General features: G+C 42.7%; 1 protein-coding gene across 1 annotated transcript in view; it reads left to right on the top strand.

Annotated features, from left to right (window-relative positions):
• Window positions 1-4,137: 4,137 nt before the first annotated feature.
• LOC147885470 (uncharacterized) overlaps window positions 4,138-17,896 on the top strand; it is a 147,853-nt gene continuing 134,094 nt past the window's right edge. The window contains exons 1-2 of the mRNA XM_087396762.1: window positions 4,138-4,480; window positions 4,566-4,732. Of these exons, the coding sequence (XP_087252888.1) occupies window positions 4,279-4,480; window positions 4,566-4,732 (369 nt within the window). The 5' untranslated portion in view covers window positions 4,138-4,278. The remainder of the gene's footprint in view (window positions 4,481-4,565; window positions 4,733-17,896) is intronic.

Below are 17,896 nucleotides of genomic sequence, written 5' to 3'. Positions count from 1 at the left end.
TAGTTCAAAAGATATACTTTCAAGATATCAAGAAAATCTATTTTGAAGGGAAAAGAGTTAAGATGTTATGTTGTTGTGGAGAAGTCTTAGCAGTTGGCATATATAAGGGCTATGCTCAAAATTTTCCTTTCATGGTGGAGGTAATTAAGCTGACTAGTGCAAGCATCATTGAAAATGCAATGGATAGTATGCCACATCTACAAGTTTATAATACTGCATCTCATCTACAGGTCCATAATACTATCAAATGGGGATTAAGTTTCTTGAAATCAAATTTGCATTTGGAGATAATCAAGTCAATTGAGGCACTTATCGAATCTTTAAAGAAATAAGAAAACTTAATGAGCATTGAATACTTCGAGTCTTTTTGGCTAGAATAGGCTGAGTCCCCAGGATCCGCATTGGATAGAAATGCAATGATAGATGTGGAAGAAGCAGAGCAATGGTAACCTCCACTCCATACATCATGATGGGCAAAGTTGCAACAAAATGGGTCACCTTCACACAAATATGACCTCCAAAATATGCAATTTTAGAGTTCACCAAGTGATGTTGAGTGGAGGGGATATGCTTAAAAAAAGTCCAATTTTTTTGAATAGTGTGTTTCTATAGTGGGAGGTGTCCCATTAGAGACTAATTGTGAAAGCAAAGGATTGCTCCTAATAATTGTGTGTTTTGTACTACATTCTTGGAAATGCCTCCGCATCTTTTCATGTCATGTCCGATTGCAACATAGGTGCGGATTTCATTTTTTTCTTATGGACTCCAATGACCAATCAGCCCATATTGGTCAAAGACTGGGTTTTTAGCAAGTTCTCACATGGGCTGAATAACCCTGACTGTTCGGTCTTCTTTAATTTTTTTAGATGGATAGGTTTGTGGGACATTTGTATGCTTTCATAATTGATGAAAATTTGGTATTCATAGTTGATGCAAAAGTTGAAATTAAGGTAAAAATATGTGTGTGTAGACCAAATGAACATGATGTGTAGATCAAAAGACACATCTATTACCTTCTATATAACATTGATAAATAAATAAAAAAATAAAAAAATATATGTATATTTATATATTTATTCATTAATGCTATATATATAAAACATCTATTATCTATTTTATATGTAACATTGATAAATGTGTATATATATACATGTATCAATGACACTTTTTTTGGGGGTGAAATTGTATCAATCACACACACACACACACACACACACACACACATATTCATTGATACATGTATATATATATATATTTATCAATGTCATGAGGACATACTCGCTCAATTCAACTTTGTTTTGGCCCATGGAGACTAACTAAGCTATGTTTGTCCATGGTTTAATATGTTTTATGCCTAGGTTAATCATTTAAGCTTATGTCTAAGAGGGGTGCACATTATATTTGAAATTCAAGAGGGGATTCAAACCCATAATTTTTTATTTCACACACTTGAGCTCTATCATTAAGCTATAGATAGTATAGCATACCTAAAGATAAATATAATATATAAATGGTCCCTTATTCCCCTTCAAATATCCCTTCCTCTTTAATGCCTCCTTTTTAAGTGGTCCCTCCCCCCCTTCCCAATCTCACCTCACGTGGCTCCTTCTTTAATGCCCCTACCTCCATTATTCTTTGATTGAAACTCCTTCCCTACTCCCTTTATCCCTTAGGTTAATCATGGCCTTTCCAACTTTCTTTTCAACCCTCTTCTTTTCCCCACAACAAATTAATAGGAATTTCCAAATTTTCAACATCTTAGTGACATACTCAAGCTCATATAGGTCATACACAGGGGGGTCACTATTGTGGCAAGTCTCTTCATTAAAGATAATCCATTTGGTGGAGAATGACATGGCTATCTGTTGGATGACATTACTTTGAGCTACCATAGTGGTTCGGAGGCCTTAGAAAGGGGAATCTTGGATTTCACATGGCAGCCATGTAGCCATCTGTAAAATATTTTTTAGCAATATATCTCTATTATGAGAGAATATTACGAGAGAGAGAGAGAGAGAGAGAGAGAGAGAGAGAGAGAGAGAGAGAGAGAGAGAGAGAGAGAGAGAGAGAGAGAGAGAGTTTTGCCTATAGTAGCTTGCATCATATCTACTTGCATGCTCTTCAAATGTTGCCTAGTTGCTTTGCAGCTTAAATTTTTCTTTAGCTTCAAGTTGCAATACAAGTAGACCTCGTCTTGCATCCTTCAAGGCTTTTAGAAGCGAAGAGGTTTTTCTTTCTCTGTATTTAGAGAGCTCAGAGGTTGAAGAGAAGGTATCTTTACCCTTGCCATATGAGGTTTTCTCTCTTTCTCTCTTTTTAAATAGAGAGATGCTTGGCTTCCTTTTTGCATGGTCTTCCTATGTTATTGCTTTTAAGTTTTGCATGGCATTCCTATGTTATTGCTTTCATTTTGCATAGTCTTCTTATGTTATTGCCTTTAGTTTTCATTTAAACGTGCTTGGATTCAAGTTGCTTTTATTCAAAGTTACTCATATATATGGCTGCCTTTAGCCTTCAAGCTATACTATTAGCTAGTGTTTTTTTTGGTCCAACTCTTATTCGATAGAGAAGCTTTCAAGTTTGAATTGCTTCAATAAGGTGGCTTTTTTTGTTGTAACTAATTAGACATCATTATTACATGGAATCACCCACAATGTTGACCATCTAGCATGGTAAATCACAAACATTCGAGCATTGTCCACCTGTTCCTTTTGCTTAGCTAGGCATTCCCATCTAAAATCTATTACATTGAATCACCCTCAATGCTGCCATCTAAATGAGTTATTGCGGCATCTGGTTTAGTTCCATATCGTGGATGTCATTTGAACACTATAATCATAATTACCTTACACGAAAAATAGAATTTCTACCAAATATGTCATAACTAGGTGGATGAGTTCACTAAGAGGCAAGTTGATGCATACTACTGTATCATGGGTCATGTGAAAAAAAAAACCCATTCTCATGTGTGCTACTTAATGTTTTTATTTCAAGATTAGATGTCTTGGTTGTGGGATCTTCCAATTGAGAGTTTGCTAGAGTATAGTGTTTGTATACTCATGTGGTTTTATATGTGTTTGTACACATGTGACTAACGTTAGTTGTGTGCTGAATTGGATGGTGCACAATCAATGTGATCATCAAGAAAGAAAAATGAGGAACCTTTGTGTCCTCCCTTCTTGGAATGTTGCCCATCCTCTCACAGTTAGTTTTTGTTATTTTGCTAAATAAGTACAAACCTTGTGGGAAGGGCAAAGAAAAAAGTCAATCTCATACATGAAGGTGTCTCTTCTAACATGTGGCCACAACTACATCAGCATTGGTAGAGACAAAACAAAGGCATGGCATGGCCTGATAGGCGTACTTATCACCCCATGATTGCCCCCAAGTGTCTGAACTTGTGTATCATGGATGGTCTATTGGCTAGCATGACATTAGCGTGAAAGTAGAAGCGATTTGTTGGTGCTAGCCTTTAGAAGCATGGTTTTTTATAAAGCAGAACTTAATGCTTTCTAGTCAATATGGTGTTGACTAATCTTCACTTGTTTATGTTGGCATGCTTAAACAATGGAAGGTACCCATGACCTTGGGTGGAGGTATATCCTTGGCACATTGCCATCAGCTACCCATTTGACACAAATATGAGGAGGTAGACAAGGTCAAGTGGCCCCTTAGCTACTTGTGGCAAATTGGAGTCTCCCTAGCTCTATTGTGGCAAACTGTAGGTGTCATCCATCTTCTCCATCAAGGAGAAGGGTGGATTTGAGGCCGGTTTCACACACAAGCATGGATAGGAGTGATGAAGAAATGCATTGTCGGCCCTCCCGTGATGTTTGTCTGTTCATGGTTTCATACATAGGCGGATGACTTTGAGTAAATACAAATGGCACACATTTATATCATCCAATGGTGTTGGTATGGTGGTTGGATTGTCAAGCCTTGTGACAGGATCATGATTGGCAGGATTCCATCGGACAAGGTTTTGAGCGACTTTCCCTTTTTTATCCCTTTTTTCTTTTAAATATATTTTAAAAACCCTCACCCTCACCCCTCACCGAGTCCACATATGCCCGCACTTTTAAAGAGAGGCAAGAGTGGCAGACTGGTAGGCTTGGCTCACAAGCACCCGACACTCTCGCCGTTACCGCGCTCTTTCCCTTTGCATGGGCGTGACTCATGTGCCATGTCATTGTGTGTGTCGATTGGGTGGGAGGGTGGAACGCCAAGTAGGATGCCACGTTGGGCGTGGGCGTCGTTCAAAATTTCAGCAGGAAAAAAATGAGGAGAGTGTGTATGCAAAGCTATGGAATTGTTTACGCTCCTTTGACAGTTCGAGCTTTTAACTCTGAAAGCCTCTCTTGCAGATTTCATCATCTCCAGCTCCCCAAGCTTCAGACATTGCTCTTGCCATCCACGAATTATATATACAATCGCATCCTAGCTCCCCGCTGTACAATTGGCTTGCCATCACAGGAACAAGGTAACCCCTCTCCTAGTCCAATTGCACCTGTGCATGATCACTCGATTGTTTTTTTGTCAATTGAGGGATTGTGTTGCTACTTCAGAGGCAAACGGCGAGTCGAATTCCGCATCGTGTGCCGAAATCGCGGGGAGGGGAACTATGGAAGGCGATGCAACGAACTTAACCTCACCTATGGAGATTGATTCTCCGAGTGAGGCTGTAGAGGCAGCAACGTCAGCTCAGCCGCCAGAATTTACAGCTTCTGTCAAGGTTCTTATACCGCAATCTTCACAGCTACTGTCGAGAATTTTTGGGCCGAGGATCATAAGTTCAGTGAAAGATGAAGATAATTTAGTCCATGATTGCTAGTTTCAGCTGCATGCAGTCGAAAGCTCAATGCCTTCCGCTACGTTGTTGTCAACCTAGCTAGGATCAGCAGCTTATGTCGCTTACCATCCAATTCGTCAGCCAGCGCACGTTCTGATGGACTATGTTTGTGCTTTTGCCTCTACGAGTTGGACCATGTTTGTGCTTTTGTCTCTACCAGGTGACACGCTATCCCAAGCTATTTACACATATTCTAGGGCTCCACGCCTAGACTAAGGGCCTTAGCACATGGGTGGGGCTAGCATGGGAATCTTTTTGTCATCATTACTCCCATCCTAGACCAAGTGGTCTACGATGGATTTAGAATGGAAATAGCCACGTTATCTCCAATCTTGGAGTATGGCCTCTAGACCTTGGCAACAAGAATGGGTTCCTCTTTTTAGGGATTCAAAAACATGGAAGGATGACATGTGTCCTTGTCCCCACGTGGTCCCCACCTCCTAAACACATGAAATGATGCCATGGATTTCGATTGGGCAATTCCGGGTCTCATCACACCACTTCTCTATAGAGAGTAGTCGAGTAGAGGGAATACCTACAGGAGAGGGACGAATTTGTACCTTGTGCGATTCCCGAGAGATCGTGTTAGAGGAGCATTGCCCGGTGTACTACGAGATGAAAGGTCGATACCACTGTCTTTTAAGAGATGGCTTCGTCTCCCTACCTAGTCTCCTATCCTAACCAGACCAGAGATGCTTAGCAGCCTTCGTTCATGAGGCTGTATGACATAGGGGGCGGTTGCTTAGGGCATGTAGGGGAGACCATGACACACATTCATATTGAGTTTTTCCAGCCAGATAGTATTGACCAGCAAGACTCACAGAGGTGGTGGCTGCGCCGAGAGTTAGAGACATGCTAGACTTGGCAGGGTAGGGAGGCACAGATCATGCTAGAAGACCTCACTTACTAGACCAGAGGCACAACCCCCGTGGCACTTGTTCGCCGCAAGGCTATAGCTAGGAGACTTCAGTGGGCTGTACACGTCGACAGCCGCTAGCGCCCTATCACATGCTTTCTACCACCACCGCAACCTCGCACACCAAAGGCCCCCTTCTAGGGTTGATACTCGCACTAGCTTCCTCTCAGAGAGTTTTCCCCTTTTATCTACTGAACGCCGTTATGGGCAGGATTTTGGATCGTGGATTTTATATTTGTCCTGAGCGTTGATGACCATTTAGTGGTTCCACCTATCAGTTCATTGTATCAGCTTCTTTTAGTCTCATAGACCCTTTTGGTCGGCATGCATCAGGGAGGAGAGATCCTGCATCATTAGCATAAGCTTGAGCAACCAAAGTGCAGCTTCCATTGATCTCCAACCCATGCAGCATGTCTATTGCCACAAGATGATCCATGTATTGAAGCATGGGATGCGTGGCTATGGCATATAGAAGTGCACTAAGTGGACAGCCCTGACAAACCGAACAACGAAGAGTCCATGCTTCAGAAATATCACCAGACAGTATGCAAGCAGCTTTACTGTCTCTGTAGAGCCAATAAATAACATGCTGCAATTTCTGGCCAAAACCCAATGCATGCATAGTCTGTGATATAAAATCCCATTGGATTGTGTCGATGCCTTGGCAATGTCAACTTGCAATAATAGGACATCCTGTTTTGTGTATTTGGCATATTCTATTCCAACATAGGCATTTGCAATATTGTCAGTGATATGGTTGCGAGGAACAAACTCATATTGCGCGGGATGAAGGCCATCATGTAAATACCCTTTGATACTATCAACCACCATTTTAGTGATGATTTTATAAATAACAAGCATGAGAGTGATAGGCCTCCAATCAGCCAAGGATTCACATATTTGCTTCTTGGGAAGAAGTTTTACAAGCCCTTTTTTCAAGGAATTTGGCATGTGTTGATTTTCTTAAGCAGAATTGAGCATACGTAGCAAATTTGGTATCCCAATATGCAAGAAAGAATTCAACAGTGAGACCTCACACACACACACATACACACACACACTTCTTTTTTTAGTGAAAGCTTTGATTGATTATATTACAAGAATAGTCACCTCAGAAAAGAGGCGCTAGAAAATATACATACACACACTTTTTTTTGTGGAATCTTTGAGTCATTATATTCCAAAAAAAGCTATCTCAGAAAGGGAGAGCTATAATACATCAAGAGAAAATCTCGCTGTAGGACAAATATACATCATGATCAAAGACACGAGATTGCAAGCAATCAAAAAGCGATTGCTGCAAAGAGTGTCTGAAGAAAGAGAAATTGAAAAAAATAGGATCACCAAAGACTGTATGATTGCAATCCTTCCACACATACTTTTTTTTTGAGTGAAATCTTTGTTTGATTATATTATATCAGTAGCAACCTCAAAATAACGTGCTACAATTACATCAACTGAAAATTTCAGTATATGCCAAAAAGACCTCATGATCTATGCAGCGGGTCTGCAAGCAATTAAAGAAAGATTGCTGTAGAGAAGCTAAAAAAGCCAAACAGAGAGAAAGTAGGATCACCAAAGACTTTACAATTCCTATATGTCCATAAAGTCCATAGTGCCCAGTAGCGAACCCAAACGAAGAAAAGATGAAACTCCGGTTTGGATGGATGAAACCCAAATAGCCAAAAGAACTTCCCAAACAGAACAGATTGGAATCTCGCTCGCATGCGCTATCGAAGCAAATCAAAAAACTCACGAGAGCACGGACAATGCCAAAACAAGTGAGGCACAGTCTCTAAAGAAGCAGAACATTTGTGGCAAAGTGCAGGAGCAATGTGTCGATGAGCTAATAGCTGTCCAGATGGAAACACTCCCAAAAGAACTCGCCAAAAGAAAACCTGTTGCCGAAGTGGTACTTTATAGGCTCAAAGTTGTTGTAATCTTTTCCTCGACCACTTGGCTGGGCGATGCATTCGCCAAACAGAATCACGTCTCTCTGAAACCCAAGGTTGAGGCAAAAGGATTTTATACAATGCAGGTACAGTAATCTGAGATAGCCTCAAAGGATGAGAAGAGGATCCTGGAGAAGTCAAAGTCCAATCTTCTAGCCGGTCCTGGAGTTCCAAAGGAGGAATTGGAACAAAAGGCGAAAGCATAGAAGTAATTTATCGCCACAAAGGACGATAATGAGAGCCCAATCCATATGTAGTGGCTGCTAGAGAAAAGGGGAGCACAGTACCAGTATCATCTATAACATCAGCAACCGAGGTGATGCCTTTAAACGAGACAAAGTAGGAACGTCAAGGTTGCTGTAAAGCCAAGGGAGGCTGAAAGACTTTCGACCAGTGAATGCTTTCAGCTCTCAAAGAATTCCCAAGCAAAGAGATTGCCGTCCATTCCATTCCAGATGAGAAAGAACATGCTTCCAGTCAAGAAGCAAGCGGGAGACAAAAGGGCAGCTAGGCAAAGTGCCATCAGTGCAGCCAAAAAAGAAATTCCAGTGATGAGTTGCCAATGACCAAACGCAGAAATACTTTTTCTGCCCATGTTTGGATCGCGAGAAGATTTCCATAAAGACAGACATGAAAGATGTAAGATTTGCCTTAGTGAGCATGATCAATGGCAAGTAAAATTGAATACATGTAACAAGGATGGACTGCATTATTCGAAGACGAACGTGCAAAGGCCAGGTTGCTAGTTTCCAATACTCAAGCTTTTTCCGAAGCTTAGTCAAAACCCAATCAGTTTGTTGTCGGGGAGTGAGTTTCTACCCGAAAGGGTAACCAAGATGACGAACAAATTGAGTGGGTGGAATGATATCCCCGGGCCATAATAGACTATGCCAGTCTTTGGAATGCAAAGGGAGCAGCTTAGACTTCTGAAAATTAACATGAAGACCAGCTGCCAAACCATAAACAAAGAGGGCCTGCATCAAGGCACCAAGATCATGGGGCGTATTCTTCAGGGTAAAGAAAGAATCATCAGCATATGCTTGAGCAACCATGCTGCGATTAGCATCCAATTCCTAGTCATGAAGTGATCTTGTGTCATGAAGTGATCCTGTAGCCACAAGATGATCAATATATTGCAGCATAGGATGAGTAGCAATGGCATACAGTAAAGCATTGAGAGGGCATCCCTGGCGGACCGAATAATGAAGAGTCCACTCGTCAGAGATATCCCTAGAAAGAATGCAAGCCGCATTGCTAATCATAAGAGCCCAAGGCTGATCACCTTGCAGAAATCGCAGCAACATTTTCCCCCTGTGGGCAAGAATATGCACATGAATATCCATGATGTTCAATCCACCATGCATCTTGGGAGAACAAATGTGATGCATCGAAAGCAGCCTGAGACTTTTTCTGCCATGTTTGGATCGCCAGAAGAGTTCCATAAAGACAGACATGAAAGATGCAAGATTTGCCTTAGTGAACATGATCAATGGCAAGTAAAATTAAACATATGCCACAAGGATGGATTGCACTATTCGAAGACGAACGTGCAAAGGCCAGGTTGCCAGTTTCCAATCCTCAAGCTTTTTCCGAAGCTTAGCCAAAACCCAATCAGTTTGTTGTCGGCGAGTGAGTTCCCTCCCCAAAGGGTAACCAAGATGACGAACAAACTGAGTGGGTGGAATGATATCCCCGGGCCATAATAGACTATGCCAGTCTTTGGAATGCAAAGGGAGCAGCTTAGACTTCTGAGAATTAACATGAAGACCAGTTGCCAAACCATAAATAGAGAGGGCCTGCATCAAGGCACCAAGATCATGGGGCGTATTCTTCGGGGTAAAGAAGGAATCATCAGCATATGCTTGAGCTGCGATTAGCATCCAATTCGTAGTCATGAAGTGATCCTGTAGCCACAAGATGATCAATATATTGCAGCATAGGATGAGTAGCAATGGCATACAGTAAAGCACTGAGAGGGCATCCCTGGCGGACCGAATAATGAAGAGTCCACTCGTCATAGATATCCCTAGAAAGATTGCAAGCCGAATTGCTATCTTTGTAAAGCCAGTAAATAACGTGCTGCATTTTTGGTCCAAACCCCAAAGCTCGCATGCATCTGCTATAGCAGGCATCCGTCCTGGAAAGAAAATTATAATGGCATGCTTTGTATACTCCTTAAGTGGATCAAATATATCATCCACTTCCACCTTAATGCTAGTGGTGGGAAGTGGATCTTTCCAACCTTTGTGGGTGTCTTCAAACCCTTCATGCATAACCTCATAAACAAGCTGAGCCTCAGCAGAGTCATGAAGGGAATCATTTGAATCCATCACCTGTTTTTGTTTCTTGTTGGAAACTGACTTGTCTTTGTGAAAGGTTTTCTCATAGGAATAATCCACCATTCGAGTTAAGGAAAAGGCTTGGAAGCAGCAACGCTTTACAAGGAGGAAAGCACAGCGGGTACAAAATTGTACGGATTTTTGATAGTATGATTTTTTTTTCCCCCTGACAGCAAAACTGTACGGATTTTCCCGGACTGTATGGACAAAACTGTACGGACTTTTCCTAGCTGTACGAACAAAATTGTATGGTTTTTTTTTTTGGTTTTGTTTTGTTTTTGTTTTCCCCAAATTTTTTGACAGAGCGTATGGATACAAAACGGGCGTCAAACGGAACCTTGAGGGCGTCAAACTAAGGGAGAAACAAGCAGCTGCAGCGGGGGAGCACGAGGCCTAGCACGGGATCTCTCTCTCACACACCCCACACCCTTCACTCTCTCTCTCTCTCTCACACACACACACACACACACACACACACACACACACATTTTTTTTAGTGAAATCTTTATATTTTTGTGTGGGAAACCTCAAAAGAGGTAAAAACCCACCAATAAGTACAAGGAAAAAAGTTTTTACAAGTAAAACCTCAGAGCAAAAGTCATGAGGTAGCCAAGTAAAAAGTTACATATCAAGCTGGAGGAGAGTCAAACACAGCATCCTCCAGCTTCAAGTTGTTCTGCTGTAAAAACTGATGCAGTGATGAAACCACACCATCAATAAAAGCAAGCTGTTTTTTGCCCTTGTGATTCTTCTTGATGTAGGCTGGTACCCGAAATTTTTGAATCAGAGGGTCAAAAACCCATTGTAACATGGGATGAAAAGATTCTAGTAAAAAAGGTACTTCTGCATCCCTGACAGAAGAAGACTCTAGCACAGGCATCAAAGGTAGAGAAGCTAAATCAACATCCGTATCTTCCGATGAAGGCTACATCTGATGAAGGAGGGGTCAGCATTGGAGCTTCATTCGGAAGATCAATCTGAGTATGAGCAGGGGCAGTATCCTGAGAGAGAGCATACGTGTCATCCTGTAAATTGCCCTCTGCAAGGGGTACATCCATATCCTGTGTAGAAGGAAACTGATGGTGCTCAACAAGGGTGCAATCCTGAGCTTCTTCAGCAAGAGGAAGAGTTGCCTGTGATTTATCAACCTTCCTCCAGTAGTGCTTCGGAGCAGTAGAGGGCTTCTCCAAAGAAGCCATAGCAGAAACTGGAGGAGAAGGGAGAGTAACCTTGACAGTTGAAGGAGTAGGAGGTATGGGCCTGGAAGTAGAAGGGCAAGCACGTGCAAAATGGCCAACCTGTCGGCACCGATAACATGCAGTGGGAAAAGATGCAAAATGGAGCCTGATGCGCATCGGATGAGCAAATCCCAAATCAAGATCCAGAGTAGATGGCACAGTCTTCATCATAATCCCACAAAATGCAGAGACAAACATCACAGGAGGCTTGCAAGAACTCCTGTCTCGGAACATGAAGAGGCCTTCCCAAAAAAGCTGCAAGTGTTGGAAGATGTTGAAGAAGAGGCACAGGCAGTGCTTTGAGAGTAATCCAAACTGGACAGTGAGTTAGAAGGGTTGCAGAAGGATCAAAAAGCGGGTCCCAGGGCATAACATAAGCAAAAAACCAGCTCCAGGAATACCAGCATCATTGACAAGGCGCTCTACCACCTCAGTCGAAGAGCAGTGGGCATAGTAAAATCCTTTGCCGAGAAAAACAAAGGAAGAAATACAATCCCGACCCACTGCAACATCAGCCCATTGATGGAGCTGAGCTGAGAATAAAACCCTTCCCATGAAATAGAGGCAGACTCCAAAATGCTGAGCCTGTCGAAGAACAAAAACCAAAAGGGCAGAGTCCAAAGAACAAACAAGCGGGAAACTCGATGAAGGAAGTTCTGTAACAGAGGCAGAACACAATTGGCGAAGAAGATCCAGCTGGAGTGAAGAAGAAGGGCCATCAGAAACATCCAGCTTTGCCGATTTGATGAAGGGAGGGGCAGACAATCCTCCAAGCTTCCGCTGAAGAAAAACACGGGTGGGAGGAGTAGTGGCAGAAGGAGGCGTCGAGGTGGAGAAGACGAAGGAGCGAAGCTGCAAATGTCAAGGTATAGGCTGTACGGACTTCCGTACAGGTTGTACGGACGGCCGTACACCCTGTACGGATGACTGTACAACAGGCTCGAATATCTGTACGGGGAGGTCTAGGGGGCACGGAAGCTGCAGGGACGTCTGTATGGGGGTCTCTACGGGCAAGAGTACGGAAGACCGTACAGCTGACGGCAGTTGTACGGAAGGCCGTACAGCTGACGGTAGCTGTACGAAAGGCCGTACAGCTGACAGCAGCTGTACGGAGGACAAGGCAGGCTGCAGAGAGGTAAAGGGGGGCAGTACGGATGGAAAGATGCCAGGAGACAAGGCTGGCAGGGCGGAGGGGGTCTCCATCGTTCTCCTTCTCCACCCCCCCCCCACACACACACACACACACACACACACATTTTTTTTTTTTTGGGAGTAAAATCCCCCCCCCCACACACACACACGCGCGCGCGTACACTTTTTTTTTTGGGTGAATTCATTGATTGATTATATTATATGAGTAGTAACCTCAAAGAAAGGTTCTACAATTACATCAACTGAAAATTTCAGTATATGCCAAAAAGATCTCATGATCTATGCAGCGGGTCTGCAAGCAATCAAAGAAAGATTGCTACAGAGAACGCCTAATAAAGCCAAACAGAGAGAAAGGAGGATCACCAAAGACTTTACAATTCCTATATGTCCATAAAGTCCATAGTGCCCAGTAGCGAACCCAAACGAAGAAAAGATCTGGATGGATGAAACCCAAATAGCGAGAAGAACTTTCCAAACGGAACAGATGGGAATCTCGCTTGCAGGTGGTGTCGAAGCAGATCAAAAAACTCATGAGAGCACGGACAATGCCAAAACAAGTGAGGCACAGTCTCCGAAGAAGCAGAACATCCATGGCAAAGTGCAGGAGCAATGTGTCAATGAGCTAATAGCTGTCCAAATGGAAACACTCCCAAAAGAACTCGCCAAAAGAAAACCTATTGCCAAAGCGGTACTTTATAGGCCCAAAGTTGTTGTAATCTTTTCCTCCACCACTTGGCTGGGTGATGCATTCGCCAAGTAGAATCACGTCTCTCTGAAACCCAAGGTTGAGGCAAAAGGATTTTATACAATGCAGGTACAGTAATCTGAGATAGCCTCAAAGGACGAGAAGAGGACCCTGGAGAAGTCAAAGTCCAATCTTCCAGTCGGTCTTGGAGTTCCAAAGGAGGAATCAGAACAAAGGGTGAAAGCATAGAAGTAATTTGTGGCCACAAAGGACGATAATGAGAGCCCAATCCATATGTAGTGGCTGCTAGAGAAAAGGGGAGCACAGTACTAGCATCATCTATAACATCAGCAACCGAGGTGATGCCTTTAAACGAGATAAAGTAGGAACGTCGAGGTTCCTGTAAAGCCAAGGCAGGCGGAAAGACTTTCGACCAGTGAATGCTTTCAGCTCTCAAAGAATTCCCAAGCAAAGATTGCCGTCCATTCCATTCCAGATGAGAAAGAACATGCTTCCAGTCAAGAAGCAAGCGGGAGACAAAAGGGCATCTAGGCAAAGTGCCATCAGTGCAGCCAAAAAAGAAATCCCAGTGATCGAGTTGCCAATGACCAAACACAGAAATACTGATATGAGTGACCAGAGTCCTAATCATAAGAGCCCAAGGCTGATCACCTGCAGAAATCACAGCAACATTTTCCCCCTGTGGGCAAGAATATGCACATGAATATCCGTGATGTTCAATCCACCATGCATCTTTGGAGAACAAATGTGATGCATCGAAAGTAGCCTGAGACTTTTTCTGCCATGTTTGGATCGCCAGAAGAGTTCCATAAAGACAGACATAAAAGATGTAAGATCTGCCTTAGTGAACATGATCAATGGCAAGTAAAATTGAATATATGCCACAAGGATGGACTGCACTAATCGAAGACGAACGTGCAAAGGCCAGGTTGCCAGTTTCCAATACTCAATCTTTTTCCGAAGCTTAGCCAAAACCCAATCAGTTTGTTGTCGGCGAGTGAGTTCCCTCCCCAAAGGGTAACCAAGATGACGAATAAATTGAGTGGGTGGAATGATATCCCCGGGCCATAATAGACTATGCCAGTCTTTGGAATGCAAAGGGAGCAGCTTAGACTTCTAAAAATTAACATGAAGACCAGCTGCGAAACCATAAATAGAGAGGGCCTGCATCAAGGCACCAAAATCATGGGGCATATTCTTCGGGGTAAAGAAAGAATCATCAGCATAAGCTTGAGCAATCATGCTGCGATTAGCATCCAATTCCTAGTCTTGAAGTGATCCTGTAGCCACAAGATGATCAATATATTGCAGCATAGGATGAGTAGCAATGGCATACAGTAAAGCACTGAGACGGCATCCCTGGCGGAGCGAACAACGAAGAGTCCACTCATCAGAGATATCCCTAGAGATAATGCAAGCCGCATTGCTATCTCTGTAAAACCAGTAAATAACCTGCTGCATTTTTTGTCCGAACCCCAGAGCTCGCATAGTTTGCGAGATGAAATCCCATTGAACTTTGTCAAAGGCTTTTGCAATATCTACCTGCAAGAGTAGAACATCCTGCAGCATGTATTTGGCATATTCAATCCCAATATAAGCATTGGCAATGTTATCTGTGATATGGCGACGTGGAACAAAGCCATATGCAACCCATCGTGCAAATAACCTTTAATCCGATCAACCACCATTTTGGCAATGATCTTGTAAATGATTGGCATGAGCGTGATTGGCCTCCAATCACCCAGTGAATGCGCGCGTGCGCACACACACACACATGCACTCACACGCAACACATTCAAAGACGAGTTTTCTTCGATCCTTTCAGACACACACACACACATAGACACACAGACACACACACACACTTTTTTTTTGGTGAAAAAGTTTTTTGCATTATATTACAGAGTCAATATCCCAAAGTGGGATGTGCCCAAATACATCAAGAAAAGATCTCAATATATGACAAGTATACTTCATGATCTATAGACTGTATTTGCAAGCAATCATAAAAAGATTGCTGCAAAGAGTGCTTGAAAACAGAGTAAATGGATCACCAAAAACTCTATGATTTTTGTCCTTCCATAGAGTCAAAAGTGCCCAATATCGAACCCAAACAAAAAATAGATCAAAATCCTGTCTTTGTGGGTGAATTCCCAAACAACTAGACAGACTTTCCAAAAGTGGCACTTGAAAATCTGGTTCACAAGCGTTGTCTCAAAAGTCCAAGAAAATCACGTGTATGACAACAATGCCAAAAAAGATGAGGTACTGATTCCAACGGAGCAAGCATTTGTGGCAAACAGCCAGAGCTATATCTCTGCATGCTAGCATCTGCCTAGATGGAAGAACTCCTAGCAAGACGCTCCACAAGAAAACCTATTGTCGAAGAGGAATTTTCGAATGCCAAATCCCCCGCAATCTCTTTCGCCACCATGTGATAGGACGATTAATATGCCAAAGGTTATTTGCCCTCTATGAAGCCCAAGGCAAGATGCAAAATAACTTTTTACAGTGAAGAAATGTAATATGAGACAATTGTAATGGGTGGCATCACACATACACACACACACACACTTTTTTCTGGGGTGAAATCCATGCATTTTTGTATTACAAGAGGCTGTCCCCGAATTGGAGATCAGCAAATACAAGATCAAAAAATTTCATTGTAAGACAAGTAGACAGTGTAATCTATCCGATGAGGAGACATGCAATCATAAAGGGGTTGTCTGAGTGACATCTAGAAAAAGTAGAAATGGAAGAAGTAGGCTCTTGAAAGACTCGGTGGTTTTCGTCCTTCCACAGAGTCCAGAGTGCCCAATAGCGAACCCATGAAAAAAATGGATCAAACCCCACTCTTCATCGGGTGAATGCCAAAGATCCAAAAAAGCTTGCCAGAGCAAGCAGTGGGAAAGCGGGCCTGGAGGCGCTGTTGAAGAAATAGCAAGAAGTCACGGGTGGTAGGGCAATTCCAAAAAAGACGGAGCAAGGTTTCTCTAGGAGCCAAACATTTATGGCGCAGAGCTGGAGCAATATGTCTACGTGCCAAGAGTTGGCCAAAAGGAATAAACAAAACCTTGTATAAACCAGCCACTAAGATATTGGCTAGGCATAAGGGGCAAGTAGGAGAACCCTGGCAATGTAAGAACCAATTAGTAAGGCGATACATAAGCTCCAACCTGGGTACGGGTAAAAAGCAATTAGAAAAGATGTTCAACCCCCCATTAATACTAGGTCACCCTATCTTAGTTTCTACATATCATCAAAGGGGGAAATATTCGAGATGGTAAAATTATAGAATGAAAATACAATGCTAATCAAGAAGCAAAGCAGATGAAAGACAAACTGGATGAGATGTACCAGAAAAATGTTTGAAACGGAGAAGAAAATAGAGACAAGCTATGCCAGACTAAATAGCATGGAACAAAAAATGGAACGGCACATGCAGGAGCAAATAGTGGAGAGAGAAGGATCAAATGCCAACTCCAGAGAGGTCACAAAAACATGATATCATCAACACTATCGATGTTCTAGTGAAAAGTAAAATGGATGAGATAGCATTCACAATAAAAGAGCAGCTAGAACAGTAGGAAAAACCACTTAATCTCTGGATTGAGAGAGTGAGGATGAGGACATGGAGGAAGTCCTCACCCACGTCTTTCAAAAAACAATGCACATATCAGCCACTAAATGGCAGGAAGCCTTTCGGGTGGGCAGGAAAGGAGAAAAGCCAAGGCAAATACTTGTAAAGTTTCAGGACACTCAATCCCGGGTCAAAGTGCTCAACCACGAGCATCACCTTAATGGGGATTAATGAGGACCTTACATCACGAAGCTAGTATTCCTAAAATCCCAAGGAGCTTGAAATAGTCAAATGGCACAAAAGGGAGCCAAACATGCATACACGAAAGACGGAAAGCTGTCATTACAGAAAAAAGTAAGGGGGAAGCGAAGCAAGCATAGGAACTTTTGGAGACATGGGAGCATGAGGGGAATGCATCTTCAGAAATTCAGGGTTTCTTTAAAACATCAATGTGGGGAAAACAAAATCACACATATGAGGACGGGGGTTTGGTGGGATAGCATGTTGCATCAGCATGGCATGGGGAAAAACAGCAAAGGTCGTAAAAGAAGACCCACATAAACAATATATGTGGCGAAGGAGGGGAATATGAGGATGATAGTGTGCTACTTTGCACCACAGTCACCCATCTACAAAAACAACAGCCACATATCCCGAGAAGATCCCCTTGTGCATTTACCTTATATGGATGGAAGAAATGGAGCTGGACAATAAAGAAAGAAGAGGTGGGAAAAGGACATCAAAAGATGCCGGGTAAATCACCCATATGGGAAGGCAACTCCTCACACTATGCAGATGCTTTGGACTGCATTTGTATGATACCTTGCATTTTTGAAACATGAAGGTTACACATGTAAAACCAATCAGGGGTCAAGTGTAGTTGATTATGTGATCATAAACCCACTCCTGGCCCTCGTGGATTATTGGAACCGGTGTTAAGTTTAGTTGACCCACCCACCTAAATTCCCTCGTAGCAGGAAGGCCTAGCCATGGAAGGTTTTCTCTAGCCCAAAGTCCCTGACGTTTCTTGACTAAGAGCAGGTCGAATCTGTTTAATCTGTACATGTGCAAGAGAGTGTTGTCATCATACCACTTGCCTTGACCACAGTCCCATAAATCGCCCCATACCTTGATCCCTCTCTTACTTAGTCTGATGTCTAGTTT

Source organism: Dipteris shenzhenensis, chromosome 25, assembly GCF_047967505.1.
Source record: "Dipteris shenzhenensis isolate YYH24624 ecotype China chromosome 25, Dip_SZ_1.0, whole genome shotgun sequence".
In the NCBI taxonomy this organism is placed as follows: Eukaryota; Viridiplantae; Streptophyta; class Polypodiopsida; order Gleicheniales; family Dipteridaceae; genus Dipteris; species Dipteris shenzhenensis.
The sequence above is the reverse complement of the archived record's forward strand: the minus strand, read 5'-3'. Positions and strand labels throughout refer to the sequence as shown.